At 35.5% G+C, this 23,645-nt stretch overlaps 1 protein-coding gene across 3 annotated transcripts in view; it reads right to left on the bottom strand.

Moving 5' to 3' along the window:
- Nucleotides 1-23,645, bottom strand: part of ZDHHC13 (zinc finger, DHHC-type containing 13) — a 53,494-nt gene that overhangs the window by 12,765 nt on the left and 17,084 nt on the right. Inside the window, exons 2-11 of one of the 3 annotated variants that reach the window (XM_011937478.1) lie at nt 21,599-21,744; nt 18,048-18,170; nt 16,676-16,753; nt 15,022-15,166; nt 13,564-13,628; nt 12,054-12,216; nt 11,690-11,815; nt 8,485-8,618; nt 5,370-5,470; nt 129-253 (exon numbers count right to left, since the gene is read on the bottom strand). In XM_011937478.1, the coding sequence (XP_011792868.1) occupies nt 129-253; nt 5,370-5,470; nt 8,485-8,618; nt 11,690-11,815; nt 12,054-12,216; nt 13,564-13,628; nt 15,022-15,166; nt 16,676-16,753; nt 18,048-18,170; nt 21,599-21,744 (1,206 nt within the window). The remainder of the gene's footprint in view (nt 1-128; nt 254-5,369; nt 5,471-8,484; nt 8,619-11,689; nt 11,816-12,053; nt 12,217-13,563; nt 13,629-15,021; nt 15,167-16,675; nt 16,754-18,047; nt 18,171-21,598; nt 21,745-23,645) is intronic. The other 2 variants (XM_011937480.1, XM_011937479.1) reach the window with 2 other exon arrangements.

Genomic DNA, 23,645 nt, shown 5'->3' with positions numbered 1-23,645 from the left:
AAATCTAATTTTTGCTATATCACCCCACATGTTATGCAGCCATAACAAAAAGCAACACATCTGCATACGTGACTTTCTAAAGTTTACAAACTCTCCTATTAAAAATATCAGTAACAAAGAAATCTCACCACTTTCTTTTCTTCTTCAGAAGCCTTAGTGAAGCCTGGATCAGTTGCCCAAGTCTTATAGAAAAAGTATAGAAAGGCTACTATGCTGAAAATGAAGCTGAAATAGAAAGGGGCTCCTGCTAAATGTTAAAGCCAAGTTAAGGAATATACCAAACTTCCTTTAAAAATAATATAATTATCACGTAAGCAAATTTCATCATTGGCGCCTAAGAACTTCACCTTCCTTATGTATACATGTCCCCGCCCCTAAACCTGTTCCCATCCTATGTTCTAATCCTACTGGAATTTGTTCCTACTTGGCTAATAATTAATGCTTCCTTATTAGTTGAAGCTCATATTAAATACTGATAGGAATAGTTGCAACTTATGAGGAACATCCTGAAAAGTGACAAACACTTAAGACCAAATAAATTTATCTCTAATGGTGTAATTGTGGCTCTCCTGTGAGCATCTGGAAAAATATTCTTTGGTCATTTTAGCAAAATCATTCAAAGAAACAACCCTCTTGATTCAGAGATTCCAAATAAAAGTATTTCCCTATATATTAGATACATGTTTGCAGAAGTTTCCCACTGAAAGTTTAGTAACAAATCCTTTTATTAGGCTGAGTTAATTTAGAGACAAACTGCTCTCCTTTTGAAATGATTACATATCACATATTATTAGGGAAAGTCATATATTATGGATAAATTATGATAAAGTGTTTCATGGATAAATGTTATCTGCATTGAAATGTTTTTAAGGTGATACAAATTATCTGTATAATAAGTAAAATTTTGCTCCAAGGAATGACAAATGAACATGCAGCAGCAAATCAGTAAGACCAGAAATAAACCAACTGTCCTTGCCCAATTGAAATAATTATTGACAAAGTAACTGTCTCCACCTTCCAAGGTTCTGCCGTGCTACCCTGTGCCAAACTTCAATGTGGAAAAAGTGACTATAAAATGCTCTAAACCCTTTCTATTCAAAGTGTTGTCCAAAGACCTGCAGACACAACTTCACCTGGGAGCCTGTTAGAAAAGTAGAACTTCAGGCCCCACCCTAGACCTACAGAACCAGACTCTGGGTTTTAATCCCCAGGGGCTTCAACATGTGCATTAAAATTTAAGAAGCCCTGCTCTAACCCACAAAGACAGCACAACCACATCTGGTTAAGACAAGCAGGAATAAATCTTGTTGGCTTAATTTATCACAGTTCATCTGCAGGTGGGCCTAGCTTTAAGAAAGAGTTGAGTCCAGGGAAGTTGTGTAAAATTCAATTGTAACATTTACTTAGAATGAATTAATAAAATCATTCAAAGAAACAACTCTGTTGATTCAGAGATTCCAAATAAAAGTATTTCCCTATATATTAGGTACATGTTTGCAGAAAGAATTAAAGGTACATAGGGCAAGATCCTTTGTTAAAGAATCACATCACAATTTTTTTATGAAATCCTGATCGACACATATAACTCAAAAATATGTACGTTCAGTTCTCAAAAATACCTTCAGTTTCATAATGCAATGATCCTGCACGCTGAGCTGACTGAATTTTTGGCTCCTATTTTGGTTAACTTACAAAACAAATGGCAGGGGAATCACTGTATCCCCACTCTCCAAGTGAAGTGAATTGCACCCTATCACCTCACATAAAAGCTGAAGACATTCCTTGCTTCGGTGCCCTTGTCAGTGTGGTTCACTGACCTAAAATGTCCCCTACTTCCTCTCATTTTCTTCTAAAACCACACTTTAAGGGTGTCCAAGTCCTAACTGCCATTAAAACCTAACTTATATTTTCCCTCCTTCCTTGGAATCTTTTCTGATTCCCTAGAGAGAATGATTCTCTCCCTTCCCTGAATTTAAGAATGCTTTTGGCCGGGCGCGGTGGCTCAAGCCTGTAATCCCAGCACTTTGGGAGGCCGAGACGGGCGGATCACGAGGTCAGGAGATCGAGACCATCCTGGCTAACACGGTGAAACCCCGTCTCTACTAAAAAATACAAAAAACTAGCCGGGCGAGGTGGCGGGCGCCTGTAGTCCCAGCTACTCCGGAGGCTGAGGCAGGAGAATGGCGTGAACCAGGGAGGCGGAGCTTGCAGTGAGCTGAGATCCGGCCACTGCACTCCAGCCCGGGCGACAGAGTGAGACTCCGTCTAAAAAAAAAAAAAAAAAAAAGAATGCTTTTATGGCACTCAGACCTTGGACTATAGTTTACAGACACATCAGCCTTCCCAGTAAGCTGGTAACACTTTTGCAGTTAAGTCTCTCAAAATGGAGCTAAAATTTGCCTTTCTCTAACTTCAACCAACTGATTTTGATTCATTAGATCCTTTAGATCTGCACTGTAGCTGTCTTTTAGATCTAATCTACATAAGCTTATCCTCTCATTTGTTCAATACATTTTTATTGAGTGCCCATTCGTTATAGTGCATTGGCTTCCAAATGATAGACTTCCAAACACTTGAAATTGGAAGACAGTGATCATACTTCCAAGATAAATAGCAACACTGTCCTTATTTAACAGTTTCCTGGTCATGTTCCTCTGTTCATGCTCCCGTTTATCATTCTCTCTTTTAAAAGGATATAATTCAAAACAGAGCAAACACCAGTGCAGAGAACAGAGAAGCTGCTGTTGTCTTTTGCTTGGACACTGAAATCCTTGTAATATTATGTGAGAATATACTCGCTTCCTTGACAGCTGCATCACTAGCCACACTGAGCATTTAGTCAAAGCTCCTGGTTCCTTTGCACTTGACCGGAAGCTATGTCATAGCTCACCATAACATGCACTTGTACAGCTGATTTTCTGAAACTCAGTATGGGACTTTACATGTATTTATCCCTCTTAAATTTAACTCAGTTACAGCCAATATCACAAACGTAATATTCAGAGATCCACCATTTATCTCCTGATTTGAATTTTACCTTCAAATTCATCAGTCAGGTCCTATTTTATTGTACTCAATTCCCCCTCATAAAAGCCAAAGACATTACTTGCTGAACTTATAAAAGGTACCAAAAGAAACTGACCATCTTAGAAGCCAACCTAGAATTGCCCCTGAAATTAGTTTCAACATGCAGCCTTCCATCTAGATTTTATTCATAAGAATAACTAATAACAAAATATTAGGTATATTTATAGAACACCAATTTTGCCATGGGGACTCTCATGAGCACTTCATAGTAATCCTTGCAGCCACACCATGAGTTTGTTTCTGTTATCTCCAATTTACAGAAAAACTAAGGCTTGGTGAAATTATGTACCTTGCCCCAATGGTACATAACTAGTCTGAAAAACAGCTAAAACTCAAAATCGTTTTGTCTTATTCCATAGTGCCCCAGAACATCTTCCCCTAATAGGCCAGTATCTATGGAAGCAGATGCCCTTATTCAATCCAGATGGCAGCCTGAGACAAAGCTAGTTTAAACCCAGGGCAGCATCTCAGTTCATCCACAAGGCAGTTCCAAGATTTAAAATTTAGGGTGAAGAACATTGTTCTGATGGTGAAGTATGCCACCTATTGACTTACATGCCCTCACAAGTAGCAGGTTCATATGGTTGCCTAGAACAAATGGTTTTAGGTTGTACAAGCAAATAAAATAGTCCAACTTGTTGATTCCAACATCTTAAGATTCTGTCTAGCTATGGAAATCAGTTCTCTTTTGTTAATTTTGATTCTACAAATTTGAAATAATTCAATGTAAAAAGCTTTGTGCAAAATCTGACATGTTTCTCAAATTTCGAAAATTTATCACAGAACACATTTTTAAAACTGTTTTATTCCACTGCCATATGGATTGATAAACAAAAATATCAGCTATCTTTCTTTCCTCTGTATCATGTCAATTACCCTAGAATTTATGAGCCTTGGGTCTTCTGCAAGTGATTTTGTTGTATCCTGTGCTGTTATTTGATGCACTCATGACTACTTATAATATCATGTATTTTTCTATCGTAATAATAATATCATCCAAGCCTTTATTAAGTGGTGGTGATAAGGCTAGTGCTTAAAAAACTGCCACCAAATCAGTAATTATGAGACAAAGAAGAGATAATAAAATCTGAAAAAAGCCAGTTGGCCATGCCATTCATTTAAAGAAATCTGAAAAATATTAGAGATAATGCTCAAAAATAAAAAGGAGAATTAAAGCAAAAACATGCTATAATGGATGTAGACATATGTACTTTGAGAACTCATATGGCCAACTCATTTCACATTTATTCCTATGGAAAAAATATTCTTAAATTCAGTTTATGTAAGTCTCCCATAAACACTCTGTTCTTTCTTTTTGGAAATGCTAGAGAAGTAACGTGGAAGTTTAAAGGAATACACTAAAAGGTATATTTCTATCTACAACATTCCTTCTTCTCCTACTCCATAAGCAAAGCAAGGCTATCAGAGCTTCCTTGGAAGGGAAGAAGGGAGTCTGGCAAGAGGTGGGAAGATTGAAAATGCCTTCCACCCACCTGAAGTCATAAATGGTTAGAGCCCAAGTAACCCCTCTCCCCATTTCTAGGTGACAGGACTTGGCCAACACTAAGAGAACAATAAACCCCTAAGTTGGACTTGGTCCTGGGCCCTGATCCTTAAGTAATAAACCTATTCCCTAAATGAGTTTTTTTTTTGTTTCTGTTTTCATCTCAGGCTGCTATTCATTAGTGGATCATGAAAGAATTAAATGGGCCATGATTAAAATTTTTTAAAAAGGAAATGGGATGAAATAACACCATAGGGTAAAGCGTACATTAGGAGTACTGTCTTTGTTTTACATATATGTTGAGTGGCAAATTTATTTTTACTGTGGATTAAGAATCATTGCCTTAGATAATACCGCTAACACTTACCATTACTGAGGAAGCCATATTTTCCCCAGTATCCCTTTCATGCAGTCCACCTTGGCACTCAGAAAATGTATTAAAATTAACTGTAACTGCTGACCAAGTTATGAGAAACATCTGACCTTGAAGGAATCTCAAGACAATCCAATAGTACAAGTAAAACAATAATACATTCTACTGTTCCCCTCCTATGAGTAATAAATACTAGATACTTACCGTTTCCATAATGTACTCTGAGACTACTTTTCGAATTAAGTAGATTTTCAACATTAAACATCTTCATCCAGAACCATTAAATGAATGCAAATATAAGTTGCATTCCCTAGGTCTTTTCTAGTACCTAAATTCCTAACAATGACATTACTCTTTTTTAAAGGCAAAATGAGATATGCATCAAAATTGATGCTTAAAGGATATCAGGAAAAAATAAGATGAACCAAGTCATAAATATCCAAAAAATAGAACTTAGCAGAAAGGCTGTTGGTAAGTATATAAGGTTCTTATACCCAACCAAGAACCTAAAAGAAAAAAGATAAATATAAGGTATTAGTATGACTTGTATTAATTTTAGTTCTAAATTTCCCTACATAATAATGGTAGTGATAATAATACCAGCAGCAACAGTAATAGCTTTCACGTACTGAGTGCTTACTATGTGTCACTTTCCATGTGGTAACAGAGTTACGCAACATCATCATCCCCCCATTTTACACATGAGAAAACTAAAGCACAACAACTCTCAAGAAGTGTATGTTCTAGTTCTTCTAACCAACTCATACAATATTAATCCACAACAATTTAATATATATTTTCAATGAATCTTTTGTATTTCTATTGAGACATATACTTTTATTTCTTTTTTGGCATATATTTTTAAATACACTATAATGCAAAAATTTATATACTTAGAGATTCACCTTTACATTTAACAAGCTTTCTTCCAGAGACTAGAATGATATTTGTGAAGCATACAGATGCACACAACCTTGAGCACATTCATCCTATAATCAGCTTGAGAAGTAGACACTTCATATAAAAAGATACACAAAGGCTAAAAAGATACTGGCATTCAGAATATTAACAATTTCACTTGGGTCACAGGCAACTTGAGGTCCACATATAATTTACTCAAAATACTGCAGTTTCAAAAGAAAATGTCTTTTACACTAAGTACTCACTACAGACATCTTATGCATGAATATAGTTTACCTGAATATATTTTAAAATTTATTCCAGGAAAAAACAACGGTTAACAATAGGTATGAAGGGTTAAAAAAAATTAGCTACCAGGATCATAACCATAATTACGATAAGTTCATATTTGAGAAGAACTAAAGAGTCCAAACTTTAGATGCTCAACATGCTGCCAAAACAGGCCAAATTAAGCCCTTGTAACCTCCAGGGTGTGGTCTGTTGGAGATCTTACAGCAAAAAATGCATTTGACCAATTACGTAATACAATGAACTACTAATTTACAAGAGCCTCTACCACCGCGTGTCCATTCCTGACAGGTGTCAGGTTAACAGCCTGGATCAATAAGCAGCTGCCCTATAATAATAATAGTTTACAGTTGCTTTCCTCTATGAAATTGGGACCCTATAGAGGAATATGAGAGATAAAGGATGTATGAATAAAGTTGTCATATGCATTTGACTCACATTTGAATTGTGCCCATTTTTATAATGTAGGCTTCAACTACAATAAACGAATAACCAAACACAATCTCAAATGTTCCTATCCTAGGGGAGTAGATATTACCAGCCCTTGATTCCTCTCTGAAAAAGGAGTGATGACTCTGATCGCTGGTGATTTGGCTTAAAATTTATTTAGAGCATGAGTGAATCCAATTAGTGGAAAGTGAATAAATATCTCTAAGTTATAAGTTGTCTGAATAAAAGACAATTTTAGGCATTTTGCTATTTTTCAGAAATTTGAGTTTTCACATTACATTTACATTCTAATTCATTTCCAGACTATTGTCCCGCTCTTGGGTGATACAGTAGTAAGATTCCTCTAATACTTCATTTGCTCTTATGACAAAAGCAGGACATGCTTATGCTAGAGAATGCTGGCAATTGACAGAAAGACAGAGGAATACACATAATCATAACACACAAAGAGCAACCCTATATTTCCTTTCAGATCCTTTTCTATGGATCAACATCATTACATTTTTCTTTCATTCAGTGAATGAAAATGCTTAACAGCAGAGACAAGTTTCCTGCTTTTATAGGCTTTACATTGCAGGGAAGTGATTAAGTGCTAGAAGAAAATAAAACAGGGATGCAGCAGCGTCAGTCGGGAATGGCCTCACTAAGCAGGTGACAGCTGAACTGAGAGGCCTGAATGACATACCCAGCTATGAAAAGATAAGGTGTCAGAACACTTCAGACAAAGACCCAAGCAAGGGCCAAGGCCCCAGGTGGGAATGAGCCTGATGTGTGAGAAAGAATGTACAGTGCAGTGAGAAGGGGAAGAGAGGAAGTCGCTGGGGAGGGAATAAATCACATAATATCCCATAGGCAAGGAGTGTGGATTTTGTTCTGAGTACAAGAAAAAGTTACTAGAGGGCTTTAAGCAGGAAGAAAAGAAAGAACTTACTTGCTTTTTAAAAGACTCTCTTGATTGCTAAGTGGGGGTAAACTCTAGGGGGATAAGAAGTCAGAAGACCAGTGAGGAGACTTGGTCTAGGATGCGAGTTGTGGAGATGGAGAGAGGCAGGCAGGGAACATGTGATAATGGGTTGGACATGGGAGGTGAGGAGAGGATGACAGTAATCCAAGCATGACACCCATATTCATTTGAGGAACTGGATGCCATTTTATTGAGAAAGGAAAGAGAGAAGAAGAGATGGGGGGTGATATGACTATTGAGTACTATGTGTCAACTATAGCTCTATGCATTTATATGTGTTAACCATGAGGCAGGCATTATCACAACAGTTAACCCTCATTTTATAGCAACTTGTTCAGCGTCAGACTATCATGTGGTAAAGCTTGACTTGAATTCAAGCAGTCTGACTCTTAACCATTAACTATATATAATCATGTATAAATATTGTCCTAAAAATAAAACCATACCATATTTACTATTTTATAACCTCCCACAATTTAATTCAACTAAAAATGACTGACAGCAAAAATAACTAGCTTAAAATAAATTTAGAAAAAGGAAACAAAATTTCTGAAAAATGAGCAAAAATGCTTCAAGATGATTACAAAATCTTGAATAATTATGAAATGATTACAAAAATCTCCCCATCATTCACCAAAAATAACAATTAAAATGTGACCCAGGATATTTATTTTCCACCAACTGTCAAGTCAACCAAGTTACTGGGTTGAGCAATTTGCTTTCAGTCAAATCATATGCTACCAAAGCCCTTTCCTCCCGTCCACCCTCAGGATGCTATTATATGGTGAGTAATATTTACAGCATGATAAAAATCTGTGACTCCAGCTAACCAACAACAGAAATAAGAAATAAAATCAGAAACACAATAACGAGCCTTGCAAAAATTAACATACACACCTTGGAAACAAAGATGTCAGAAAAAACAATGTTACTAGAAGACATCCTTTTAAAAGCCAAGAATCTGAATTGAAGTCCAGTATGTATCCAACAGCCCACATGGTAATCACAGAAAGCATCAGCAGCAGGAAGAGCTATTAAAAGATTCAGAATTTTAGAACTTCATGGATTTCACCTCTTAAGTATCTAATAATAGTGCAATATGAGAACTACTTCCAAAGTATATAATAACAATTAATACAACAACAGAACTACCACAAAATTCTCCTCCAAAATTGCTGATTGATAAATCTGAGGTTTGAGAGATTGCACATCTTGGAAACAATTTTTTTTTTTTTTTCTAAGATGAAGTTTTACTCTTGTTGCCCAGGCTGGAGCGCAATGGTGCGATCACGGCTCACTGCAACTCCCCGGTTCAAGCAATTCTCCTGCCTCAGCCTGCCAAGTATCTGGGATTACAGAAACCCACCACCATGCCTGGCTAATTTTTGTATATTTACTAGAGACGGGGTTTCACCATGTTGACCAGGCTGGTCTTGAACTTCTGACCTCAGGCGATCAGCCTCAGCCTCCCAAAAGAAACAATCTTTTAAAAGCCCTACATTTTATAAAATGTTGCTTAAACATATTTTGTTTTGCTTTTCTTCTCTAGAAGAAATGGTGGTCTTTTAGAAAACTGTTAATGAAAGCTAAGATTTTTCAAAATAACTTCTTGCAAACAGTATTCTATATTGGAAAACATAAAGCAAGCTCAAGGGACTACACAGAAATTAATACACAAGACTCAATGAGGGAACTATAAGAGCTCCAACCTGGGCACTGCATCATGCCATCCCTAATGGAGAAGGTCAGATGCAATAGGTCTGCAGAAAAGATGAGCTATGTTTGGAGAATGTAGAATTTTAAATGCCTATGCACATCTAGGAGACATTCAGCAGGCAGTCAAAAGTAGGTTTAGCATTCTGGAAGACTTGAAATTTATCAGTACATAGGTGGTAAAGCCATGAGTGAATAACATCCCAAAGACTGTGTGCAGGTAGAAAGGGGGCAGAATCTTAGCCAAAACAAACACTTAAGGGGAAAAAAGCAAAGTCACCAAAAATAACCAAGAACAACCGACCAGAAAGGCAGGATGAGAACCGGCAGAAAGAAAGGTTTCAGGGAATCCAGGGAAGAGAGTTTCGAGAAGGGGGATGTTCTCAGTGTCAAATGTCACATGGAGATCAAAGATTAAAATACGTCCTCATGATGCTACTAATTCATGTTTATTTTGGCAAAGGTAAAAGAATGAAACTTCTATGAAACAACAGTCTGACTGAATTGAAGCTGGGCCTCGTGTTTGTGCAATACAGTCTTCAATGACAAGATATGAGACCCTTGAAAGCAAGCAGGGCTTCCTTCTTTCTTCTTCCATTTTCACTTCTCTAAGCCATATCTAGGAGTGGATAATTTCAAATGACATTAAATCCTTAAAATGTTTCCAATTCCAATTGGCATGATGACACAAAATGGGCTAGTTTAGATTTTTTTTAATGTAAATTTAGAATCTCCTAGCAACATAATCTCAGAAGAGAGATAAGAATTAAATATGGATCTCAAAATTCTAAATCCTAGATATAACACTCTTACAGACAAGCTGCACTATTCATTCAACAAATACTTGAGGGCATATTATATGCAAGGTACTATTCTAGGCACTTGGGACACATCAATGAATTTAAGATCTTTTTCTCACTTAAATTCTAGCTGGGAAAGATAGAGAGATAAATATGCTAAGTCACTTTTATAGTATATAAAAACCTGGATGACAAAGGGCCTTATAGGTCATCATAAAGACTTTGCTTTTACTCTGGGAGAAATGAGGAGACATCACAGGAATGTGAGCTGATAAGTGACATGACTTGACTTACATTTTAGATTCATCTGCTGAACCAACATGGCACTGGTAGAGTGGTAAGAAGGGGTCAGATTCTGGATATAAACTGAAGGCTGAACTGGTCAACACATCTTTCTAATGGACTGCATATGTGGTATGACAAAAAAAAAAAAAGGTGAAGACAGAGGAATGCCAGAGTTACCAGCTACTGAGATGGGGAAGGTTTGTTTTAGTCAGGGGAAGGGTGGGGAGGGTATCAGGAGATGCCTATTAGACATCAAAGTGGATGAATCAAGTACGTAATTTGATATATGAGTATGGAAAGGTCTAGATTAGAGAGACAAATATGGGAGTTATCAACATATAGATGGCATTTAGGGAATGAATAAATAGCAAAGAAGGTCAATAACAAAATCCTGGGGCACCCTACCAACAAGAGATGGGGAAGAAGTAGAGGAGCTGGCAAAGGATACTGAGGAGTAACCAATATTTCTTCCTCTCCCCACTCCACATGCCTAATGCAAAAGCAGTATAGCATTCATGATGATCCTCTACATAAGAATATGGTGTCTCCTAATTTAGAATTACTATGAAAGTATAATAACTAATTATTATTAATAAGATGATGGTATCATATTTGAAAATACTAGAGACAGTGGAATCAATCCAATATTCCATTTTAACAATTTAAATAGTATTCACTTCTATGACTTAGATTTTGTTATTCATGAGAATAAGCTGAAGTTTCTAACATTTTCCATTATTCAGTTCATTTTAAAGTTTAGAGGAACACCACTCAGAATTGCTAAGCTAAAAAAAATGAATAAAATTTGGGTTTAATTTCTCAAAATTCCAGTGTTTTCTTTTATGAAGTGACATCAAATGCCTAAAATTTGCAACACTATCATTTTTAAAGTCCTCATGATTCTAAGGCAACATTGTAACTGTTATTATTTTCTTTTTGAGAAATAAAAATTTAGTAAGGAATAAGTTGTTACTACAAGCTTCTATAAAACTCTTTGCAACATGGTGTTTTTCCCATTGTGTCTCTAAAAATCAAAACCTTTTGCATTTCAATACATTCATTAAATAAATGTGGAAGTACGTAATACTATTCATAAGGTAACATGCAGTTTTAGAGCATCTAGTTGAGGACCAACAATAAACAGCCAACGAAAGTGCCAAATTTCAACAGGATGCAGGGGAAAGACATAGCAGATATAATGCAGCAAAAAGCCAACTCTCCGGTTTCCTCTGATGCCTTAATAAACAAAACCAAATGAACAAAAAAGTCATCTATCCCATAGAAAAGACCCCAAATGAAAATACCTCGCATTTCTGCAGCCACCTCCAAAGTCGGAACTTTTGGTTAGTTCTCATTTTGGCTTCTGTTTTTAGCATATGAATAATGAGCTGATTTTTGTTTTGTAGAGCCATATCAAGAGGTGTTTCTCCCTTAAAAAAGAGTGGAGTAAAAAGTTTAAAAATATTTTTAATATATTATGAGTGCTAAACTTTTTTTTAAACTCACCAGAATATAGACTCAACACACTATTCCAAGGATAGCCAGTTGTTATCATTTATATCTATCTTGGGGTAACTGAAAACAAATATATAGCTTACCTTTATGTGAATTTATCAGTCTTCTAACTCAAGATGTAATAAACTAAGGGAGATAAATACCTGGCCATACCTTAACATTCTGGATATCCAGGCTAGAACCAGCTTCCAAAAGCTTATCAACTGCATTAACATTTCCTGCTGCAACTGCCCAGTGAAGTGGAGTGTTTTGGTGTATTTTATCAACCACATTGAGAGAAGGATTAAACTTTAAAAGAAATCCAGTTGGTTCTGGCCTGTCTCAAAATAATAAAATACCAAGAGGCATTAACAGAGATGATGACTTAAGGAGTAAATGCAAATTATGAATCCTTTAAGATAATGCCATCAATTAACCGTTCAGTTAAGTATTCAGAACTGAGAAACTTCTTTGTATTGACTTATATTCTAGGTACTAATAGGAGATTTAAAAAAAAAAAAGACATCTATTAAACGATGACATGCTATATAGATAATTTTAACAATGCAGTGGAATAACTGCTTCTGTCTTTCAAACCTTTCCTTTCATATTGTTCTATTGGCTAACACTTTTCTCTGAATTATAGATTTAACTTTAGCCAATATTAAATGCTATGCTATTTATTCAATTAAAGACTAAATGTATGTTTTAGTTGAGGAGCTAACTTCATACTCTCCATCAAATCAACTGTTAAATAAAGCAGGTATAAATTATGTCCTAAAATATTTGTGAATCTTAGAAAGTGATGGACTAAAAGACAGAATTCAGTAAAATATTTTTACTTTACCAATACCTTTCCTTCCTTCATGACCACTGAAGAGATTATTTTAATAAAACAATATTCTACTTTATTTATTTCATCAACATCTTTATAGAGATTATACCTAACTTCAGATTTACCAGCAAAGATAAAATGCTTTTTAATAAAATTCTACCTCCAATCCTACCATTCCATGAACAAAAAGGAAATAGCATTAGAATTAACACGGTTCCTAGAAGTCCTAAGTACAAGCAAAATCAGAGATTCAATACAACATAGAAACAAACTGCTAAAGTGAGAACTGTCACAAGTTTTTGCTTAAATACCGGAAGTTGAATTATACAGTATCATTAATCATGTGTTTATAGAAATAAATACACAGAAAAACTTAAATATGTAAGTGCTTGATCTGAACATACAAAAAGACTCTTTTCAGTTATATTTTCAAAGCAGTCAAGACTGATGTCAGAGAATCTCAAAATGTAATATTTTCCAGAAAGCAGACTTATCAGATTTTAAATTATGAGAACATTTAAAATTATAGCCATTTTCCTTAAAGGCAAAGGAAGAAATACAAGTCATGTTAACAAGTATATGTCAAGGTATATCTACTTGTTAGGTAAGGAAATTTTTTTCTTATTAGTAGCTTTCAAACTTTTTGCCAAAGCTATCAGAAAAGAGAAAATGTATTTCAATGCTGCTTTTCTAACTATCTTAAAAGTCGATTATCACAGTCTCAGTGTGGAAAATATTATTTTCTTCAATGTACTATCATCTCACATAGACAGAGATACTCAAAATTACACACACAGAAAAGAAATAGTTGGAACCAGAATCAGATTGAGGTGATTAAATTAAACTCACCCAATTACTTTGTGAGCTGATAACATGAGAGGTGTCTGGCCATTTACATCTGTCATATTCACACTCTATTCAAAAAGAAGACAATTAGCATAACTGTAAATACACTCAAAAGTCTATTTGTTCTCTTAATAGAAATATCTCTTTAATACATTCAGTACCACCATTATTTCTACATGAAGGGTTCAAATATCATTTGATAAAAAGAATGCTCTGCTCTACTTCCATAGGGTAAAAATCCATGGATTTCTACAAAATATTTTTAAAAAGAAAATCTGAATATATAATGTAAAGTGTTATATGATGTGAACACAGACAGCTAAGGGAAAGAGTAAAATGTTGATAGCTACCATCAAATACAAGAGATGGTAGAGGCCTTAAAAGTCACCTAGTTGAGACCTTAGTTGACACATTAATTCACATTATCAATTCTTATACAAAGTCATTCAGTATCTACTCAAACAATTCCAGTAAATAGTGAACTCCCTATCTTCTGAGGCAAACTTTTCTTGCTGGACTTAATATACTAACTTTTAAACAGTGAAAATTTCCTTTCTATTTTCTGGAATACAGAAAAAAAAAGGAAATCATATTTCCATGAGGATATAATCCTTTTAATAAGACAGGTCTAGGTTTAAGGTATACAACAATGGTTTCAGCTAAGCCAAAGAAAAAGAGTTTCAGCTTCTGAAGATTCTTATGGGCCTTGGAGGAATACGACTTGGGAAGGGGCCCAAAGAGAAGCAGACAGGACTCTTCTTCATATATTTATATTTTTCCAACAATGAAACCTAGGAGGTTATAATTCTACTTCAATCAGCTAAGTCTGAGAGAAAGTGGTCATTTAAAAGGAGCACAACCATTCCAACAGCATTTGTGCAAACACGTTTTCATGCCTTTTACAGGAAAGTCTGCTAATACATAAACTACTTTGCTACCGGAAAACATATTCCAGGCAAGTATAATTGACATTTAAACTGACAATAACCTATAATTTAACCTGTGCCTCTCAAGGCAAGTCAATTTTCATGGACTTACTTTAGAAAACAGTAAGAAACATGCATTCAAATTGGCCTCCCATTTGGGCTCAAATAATGAAAGCAAATGATGGGTTAATTTAGTGATTTGACTACCATTTTTATATTCAACTAGAAGAAAAATACAGGCTTTGAAGTCATGTTTTTGAAAAACTCTGCAAATTACTGGTTCATAAGAAAAACTATTACCAGCTTACAAGTTTCAGAAACATCTATTATACGTTACTGAGCTAAATGACCTGTCCTTTTCCCTCCAACGAAGCTGAAAAGCAGTATTCAATAGCTAAATGTACCGAGGCTAATATCTGAGTATCTGGATATCCATTAACCTCCACCTTAAAAATGAGAAGAGACTACTACTCATAATTTCCCCAACCTCTTCAGATGATAAAAGCTGGAGTGTAAGATACATTTGAGAATATACCTGTCCCTTTGAGATGAGATATGCTATAATAGGCATGTGTTGAAACAATACTGCCAGGTGGATGCTGCTGAATCCTTCTCCATCAATGAGAGTGGGGTCTGCACCATGCTGGAGTAATAATATGACCATAGGTAAATGTCCTTGTCTGCAAATAGAAGACAAAAAGCCATTCTGTAGCATGCAGAAAAAGCAAAAAGTCAGGGAGAAACTGATATTCCTAAGACATGAGGGATTTTGCTTACATATAAAAAATATTTCCTAACAGTAAGACAGTAAGATTTTTGAAACAATGGTGATTGTCCAAACGTTTTTTACTTAGATTAGATGCTGCAAACTTAGAACGATATGGATAATCATTCTCGGTTTTTTTTTTTTGAGACGGAGTCTCACTCTGTCACCCAGGCTGGAGTGCAGTGGCAAGATCTCGGCTCACAGCAACATCTGCCGCCCAAGTCCAAACGGTTCTCCTGCCTCAACTTCCCGAGTAGCTGGGACTACAGGCGCATGCCACCACGCCAGCTAATTTTTTGTATTTTTAGTAGAGATGGGGTTTCACCGTGTGAGCCAGGATTGTCTTGATCTCCTGACCTCATGATCTGCCTGCCTCAGCCTCCCGAACTGCTGGGATTACAGGCGTGAGCCACTGCGCCCAGCCTGGAAAATCATTCTTGAGTGCAAGTGATAAACTTGATAACTTCCCAATCTACCTTAAATCTTATATTACCATATGTAAATAATAATTTTTTATGACATGCTAACAATGAAGATTCTAAGACCACTTAGACGTCCCTGTCATTTTAAAAATCAAAAAATCATAAGCCAGATATACAGAAATATAATATTAATAAATTGTGGGTTTACTGTGATAATATTAAAAACTATATATTCATATGCTTTTCGTAAGCTTGACTCTGGTTCATTTTTCATGTAAAGTACTGTACCTCAGTAGCGTAAGGGGTATGAATTAACCCTAGAGCTTCAAAACTCTTGGCTATGGAGAAAAGATTCAACTCCTTGACTTACATGAACAATTTTTCACTTCAGTTTCAGATTCCTGTCAACCCCACCTACCACTGAGAGTGGAGTTTAAGTTAAAAAAAGAAACTGGTAAGTATTCAAGACTTATTAACTTCAATTTCAGATGACCAATATACAACAGAGAAAAGAGGAGAGTGACCACACAACATAAATGTTCTAAGTTGACCTACTCAAAATTTCTTGTTAATCCTGCAACAACTTTTAAAAGAGGTAACTCATTTGGCCCTAAGACATAGAGAAATACTTTACATTTCAGAGGAAACTGACTCTGAAATAAAATCATAGGTTTCTGAATAGACATCTGTCATAAGCCTGAATGAGTTTGCAGTTCGCTGAACTACTACTTTTATTTATGTTACCAAGTATGAAAATTATTTATTCTAATTACAAAAAATAAACTATAATATGCATATTTGAGTTGGATAATTATAATGAAGCTCTAAATTAAATATCAAAAACATTCTTTCTGCAAAACCTTTAAAACTGTAATTTATTTTTAAATAAAGGAGGCAAAAAAAAGAAAAGATAGTCTTTCAAATTGTCTATAACTGATTTTCGATATGGTGACCACTAGCTACATGTGGCTATTTAGTTTCAGCATTCAAAGAAACCTTACCGGATGGCCCAGTGAAGAGGAGTTGAATTTAAATCTCCACCCAACTGATCTACAACAGCACCTTTTGAAATATAAAACCTGTTAAAAGCAGACACAAATGAAAATAAGATTTGAAACTTAAGCTTCATATTGAGAAAGAAAATACTAATTTTTTCATAGTAAAAATATGTTGGAGAACAAATTATGATAGTAATACTCCCTAAAACACCCAGATCTATAGAAATATGAAAGGTTCACATGGCAGAATCAGACAAACCCCTGATGAAACATTCTTAGGATGTAAGTAATTAGTCCTGCTGTAATTGGCATTCCATTATAACTTACATACCAAACACATCATAACTACTCTCTGCATAGTCTAACTACTGCAGCACTCTTGAAATTGTTTATATTCAAAAGGTTTAGGATCAGGCAGATATTCTTACTTGACTGGAAGGAGAAAGGTAAAATTATGTCACCTTCAACAGTTTAAAAGTAGAATTACTATGTGGGACTGAATTTTAAAAGTAAGTAGTAAAGAATTAATTTAAAATCCTTTTAGAAAAGTTAGACATTTTGAGTGTTTTGCCCTGCATTTGGGGGACAGAGATGAGAGGCACTGTATAAGGTGGACATATAAGGTAATGAGACTGATTTTCTTCTACGGTTTATAGGAATTAGTCTCATTACTTCAAAGTTGAGCTTCATATATTGTATTATCTAAATACCATGCCAGTTTATTTCCACAGAAGAGGAGTTTGCCTGTGAGTATTCATGTGTGTTAGAACATTTTAAACCTTAATAAATTTCTTAAACTTTAAGGATTTTAAATATCTAATCCTAAAACACAAAATATACACACATTCACATACACATGTACATTTTACATGTTAAGCTGTTTGAAAGAAACAATGGGTAGGCATTACTGCTTTATGAAGGGGAAGTATTTTATACAATCTAATACATGCCCACTTAAAAGTATATTCCATATTTAGTTTTTTGAAAAAGGTTATATTTCCTACCTATCTATTCTTCAAGGCATTAACATGTAAAATATTTCAATGTTTCCTCTAAACTAGATGAGACTTCCCATTCTATTCTGAAAAAGTTTATTATGCTTTTCCTTTTTTAAAAAGTGTTCACTTTTACTTCCTAAACTTTATGATTGGCCCCCTTGGCTTTATTTCTAATTTTCCTTTTTGGATCAACCAGGCATGGTCTCTAAGGTCCTTTTCAACTTTATAATAACTAACATGTGTGGCAGGAAAAGTTTCAGGTGTTCTTTCACACGAGGATTACACATGATTCAATACTCGTACTTAAAGAAAAAGATAAATGAAGGAGAGGTCTAAAATTATAAATACACAATTAACACACATATATCCCATCTTACTTTACAAGGTCCAGTCTGTTGTTAATAGCAGCCCAATGAAGAAGTGACACATTTTCTTTATCTGGTTGCCTGACATCATATCCTGCTTCTACCAACTCTTTACATCGTTCAAAAATCCCGTATCTCAAATAAGAAAAAAAAGCATTAATTGATACCATTAAAATCATTTCAAATATCAAAATTTCTTCATTTTACTGTATCTTTTCATTATCCAAACTGCCTTTCAGTCAATAAATAAAATAATTAACAAAGACATGCACAGAGAGGACACAGTATAAAGCCAAACAGCAAAAGGAAACCTAGTTTACTTACTGATCAGATTAATCTCTTTGGAGTTGAACTTGATTTCCATAAGCAAACTTTAAACTTACATTGCCACCCTTCAATAAGTTTCATCTGATCTCCACTGTGTGCCAGAAATACCTCCTGCCGATTCCTGACAATAATCTTACCCCTGAGTCAAACCAAGCCTATGCAATAATCTCACAACAAGGGATAAAGACTAAAAGCAAACTTGGAATGGGATAAATTCAACAACAAAATATGGAAAGAATATAGGTATAGCAGAGGAACAAATGATTAGCCCTTCCTGAAGGAGATGAAACTAAGCTATATTTTATAGGCTGACAAAAGGCATTTCAGGCAGAGGGAGCAGCATGTACAAAAATCAGAAATGTGAAACTACATGGATGTTCAGAGAAATAAAAGCAGTGTAACATTGCTAAAGCATAAAGCATGAGAGGGAATGGTGAGACATGAGGTTAGAAGCAATAGGCAAAGACCACATGGGCCTTCTGTGCTACACTATGAAGTTTAGACTTTATCTACAGTTCAATGGGAAACCAATAAAGGGTTTTAAAGAAGAAAGTACTCAGACTTTGAGTTTTAAGAAAGATCGCATTGGAGGCAATATGGAAGCTGCTTAGAGCAGCGTAAGGACAGCGAGTGAAATACCAGTTTAGAGGTTATTGCAATAAATACAGGTGAGAGACAAATGAGAGCCTAAAGTAAGAGAGAAGCAATAGGAATAGAAAAGGAATGATGGGCTTGAAGATATTTAACTATTAGTTAATCAGTTAAATAGTATAGCATTGAAAAGAGGTATTTCGTAGACAAATTATTATAGCATTAAAAAGAGGTATTTCATAGAGAATAAAGAGATAAATCATTTATTAGCAATATTTCTTCTTTTTTTTTTCTTTTTGAAATGGAGTCTCGCTTTTGCCCAGGCTGGAGTGCAGTGGCACGATCTCAGCTCACTGCAACCTCTGTCTCCTGGGTTGAAGCGATTCGCCTGCCTCATCCTCCCAGGTAGCTGGGATTACAGGCGTGTGCCATGACACAAGGCTAATTTTTGTATTTTTAGTAGAAATGGGGTTTCACCATATTAGCGAGGCTGGTCTCGAACTCCTGACCTAGGTAATCTGCCCACCTCGGCTTCCCAAAGTGCTGGGATTACAGGCGTGAGCTACCACACGTGGCCTATTAGCAATATTTCTATGAAGTCCCAACCGACCCTTTAGCACTTTCTTTAAAACTTATTTCCATTTAAAAGTACCTGAAAGTTTCAATAAGCCTGCAAGGATAAAAAATCAAAGCAAATAGCAGAATTGTCTGTTTCTCACACTGTAAATTAGAACAATTTCTGCCTTACCAAAATATGCATGTGTGTGTGTTTGTGTGTGTGTGTGTCTTTTTGGCATTTTTAAAAGAGTAAATTTTAGAATGACACACATACATTTACACTCTCCATCATTTTTTTTTTTTTTTTTTTTTACGAGTCTGGCTCTGTCGCCCAGACTGGAGTACAGTGGTTTGATCTCAGTTCACTGCAAGCTCCACCTCCCGGGTTCATGCCATTCTCCTGCCTCAGCTTCCTGAGTAGCTGGGACTACAGGCGTCTGCCACCACGCCCAGCTAATTTTTTGTACTTTTAGTAGAGATGGGGTTTCACCACGTTAGTGAGGACGGGCTCGATCTCCTGACCTTGTGATCCACCCACCTTGGCCTCCCAAAGTGCTGGGATTACAGGTGTGAGTCACAGCACCCGGCCCACTCTCCATCTTTTATTTTATTTTATTTTATTATTTTTTTATTATTATACTTTAAGTTCTAGGGTACATGTGCATAACGTGCAGGTTTGTTACATATGTATACTTGTGCCCTGTATGTCAACTTTAACATTTTACTGGAAAAGAAATACTCCCTTTATTTGAGAAACGTAATAAGAATATACATTCATTAAGATTTTGCTGGTTTAGAAAACACACACACGCACACACACCCTAGCTCTCTATGCCCTTCCCAAATACTAACTACAGGTCTCCCCACAACCACTTGAGAAGGTACAGGACCTGAAGAAAATTTTAGGAAAGACACAAAATGCGAGTTTTTACTGAGATTCCCATTAAAAAGAGCCTAATTTCTGACATTTATCTTAAGAGTTTCATGGGCAACAGGGAAAGATTTAAATGTTTCCATCCTAATTAAAGCAAATATTTACCTTAAGAATACACTCATCTTTGTATAAATAAAAGATAAACAGTATCAAATAATATTCACCTAAAAGAGTGGCTCCCAAGTCCTCTAGAGTTCATATAAATTGGTAATTAGAATACTCAAATAATTCTCAATGTATTTTTTAATTAACATAGACAATACATTAGCCTATATTAAGGCCAAATAGGCTAATTAATCTCCAAATATCTTTGTTCTGATAGAAATTATATCAAATTAGTACGGTAACATTAGTTCCCCTCAGGCTGATTAGATTGGCATGATTTATATTTGATGGGCAATCCACTGGGCAGATTTATGTTTGATTACTACAAAAATGGATTACTATTTGATGTAGTATGATGAACAAAATATTTCAAAATATGCTCAATGGCAAGAGGTGTGATAGATGTTAATAATCAACAAGATCCATGAAGGTGAAAATGTTGGGAATAATTGACTTAATGCAAATACCCACATATGGAGATTTTAAGGGGAAACTTTCAAAATGTACTTCCATATCCAGTGCAAGTAAAACAATACACTATGTGTTTCAAGTGGTCAGAGAACATATTTCCACCTTACCTTACTGTCTTTCTTCTAGTTAATCCAGCACAAGCACATGGAAAGTACTCAAGAAATAAATGATTGTTCAAAACATCTATGAATGTGTAAGTTGGTATTTTTCATTCCATCGACCTATTCAGGTTGTAGTATATTTTAAAAGACTTAGATTTGTATTTCGAATAAACAGTTTGGCTTAGTGTCATTTAAAATCATCCATTCATTCAAGGAACATTTATTAGGTATCTCATACAAGAAGGAACTGTGCAAATCACTGGAGCTACAAAGATGAAGACATGCTTTTGCTAAGAAGCTGTCTACAATCTAACGGAACATCCTGGTACATAAACAGCTTAGGTACGCTGTACTAAGTGGTGTTAACTACCATTGCGAAGTAAGAGAGGTAAACATATGAAGAGCCATGAACTACACATACATTACTATTAATTCAAGAGAACATGAGGATAAACCAAAGCATTTGGAAGACTTACTGAGTAGCTTTGACAATGTCACAGTTACTAGAGTCCTCTATAAGAGGAAGAGCTTCTCTTGCATTGGCAAGTTCTTTGTTTTCATGTGCACAGATGCCATATCGACCAAATCCTGGAGGGTGGGGGCCATGGCTGTGATTCCTGCACTGAAGAGTAAGAGTCATTTGACAATGCATGAGAGAATTAATGTCACACTCAATTACATAATGAAGCATTTGCTACTATCAACAATAACTATATTAATAAATTAAATTTTTTGGAGTTTTAGAAGTGTATCCTGAGATTGACTTGAACCCAGGTGGCGAAGGTTGCACCGAGCTGAGATCGCACCATTGCATTCCAGCCTGGGTGACAGAGTGAGACTCTGTCTCAAAAACTAAAGAAAAAAAAAAGTGTATCCTAAGGAAGATTTTCTTTATCTTTATTCTGTTCAGTAGAAAAGATAATTACTATTACAAAAATCCAAATTACATATTTTGTTCATAAAACAAAGGTCATCTAAAGAGGCACGGATGGACCTTGTTACTTGTAGTGGGTAGAGGACCATTGCTACTGACTTGGTAAGAAGTTTGCCAGAGCTCTACTTCTTGGAGTTGTGGTGGACATATCCTAGGAATATCCCCCAACTCCCCAATTAATCAAGTTCTCATATAATCCCTTCCTCTTGAGCACAGGCAGAACTTGTGACTTGTTTGTAGGCAATGGAATATGGCAAAGGTGATGAGACAATTACTCCCATGATCATGTTAGGTAAGTCTCTGTCTTAGCCAACTGAAGCAAGAGATTCTTCTGCTGGCCTTGAAAAAGTAAGCTGCCATGATATGAGAGGGCCACATGACAAGGAACTGTGGGCAGTCTTCAGGAGTGAAAGTAGTCCCTACAACCAGTAAGAAAATGAGACTTTGATCATACAACCGCAAGAAACTGAATTCTGCTAATAACCAATGAACTTGAAAGAGGAACCCAAGCTCAGCCTTGATGTCAACTGTGAGACCCTTAGCAGAGGATCCAGTTAAGCCATGCCTAGATTCCTGACAAACAGAAACTATGAGATAATAAATAGGTGTTACGTGGTGGCCTGCTAGCTCAGTTGGTTAAAGCATAGTGCTAATAAGTACGTGTTGTTTTAACCCACTAAATGCATGGTAATTTGTTATGCAGTAATGGGTAACTAATACAGAACTGACTGCAGAATTTGGTGAGGGTAAAAAGATTGATTGCCAAGATAGTCCCATTAGCTGAATCAACAAATGTTACATTCAGATCACCCATTAGAAACAGCAGCAAATGGCAAGCTAAAAAATTTTCCTTAAACAATTATCTCAGATTTGTCATTCAAACTAATTTGAGTGTTTATAATCTCAAACACTGAGCTTACACCTTAGCAGAAAACCAATACAGGATTTGCTAATATTGGGAAAAAAAAAAAAAGCCCACAAAAATCTAAGATCAATTATCTGTTCTGTGGATTATGAATGCATTTTATTTCTCCTTTCCATTACTATGGACTTTTGGGTTCACTATCACCTCTAGGGCAGATGGGTAGATGATCAATTAAGATGAGCAATTTTGACACTTGTTGACAACTTTGCTAAAATATTTGGTGGATGAGCAGGCAGGCGGAGGGAGTTAAAATCTTTAGCACAAATGATGCTCACTAAATCACTTTAATACCCCCAAACAAAGACTTAGTTTTACTTGAGAGAAGGACTCCTTCAGCTAAAGATGTGGGATGCTCAAAGTTTCTGTTTACTAAAAGCACAACTATATCAAATGTACATATTATTTACATATATTCTAAATGCATTTTTAAAAGACTCTATAATGTGACCCTAATCACCATTATATCTTTGACTACTCATTTATATAATAACCAATCTTCTAATCTCATAGGCTACTCAAATTTCCAAGTAGAAACAGATTCATGTGAAAGTAATTAACTTTAATAAAACACATTATATTGCATTCTCTAAAGAAATGATACCTTAAAGAGAAACCTCCCTGAATTAGTACTTTTTAAAAAAATGTATTTATTTATTGGGACGGG

This window comes from Colobus angolensis, unplaced genomic scaffold (assembly GCF_000951035.1).
Source record: "Colobus angolensis palliatus isolate OR3802 unplaced genomic scaffold, Cang.pa_1.0 Scaffold164, whole genome shotgun sequence".
Taxonomy (NCBI): Eukaryota; Metazoa; Chordata; class Mammalia; order Primates; family Cercopithecidae; genus Colobus; species Colobus angolensis.
The sequence above is the reverse complement of the archived record's forward strand: the minus strand, read 5'-3'. Positions and strand labels throughout refer to the sequence as shown.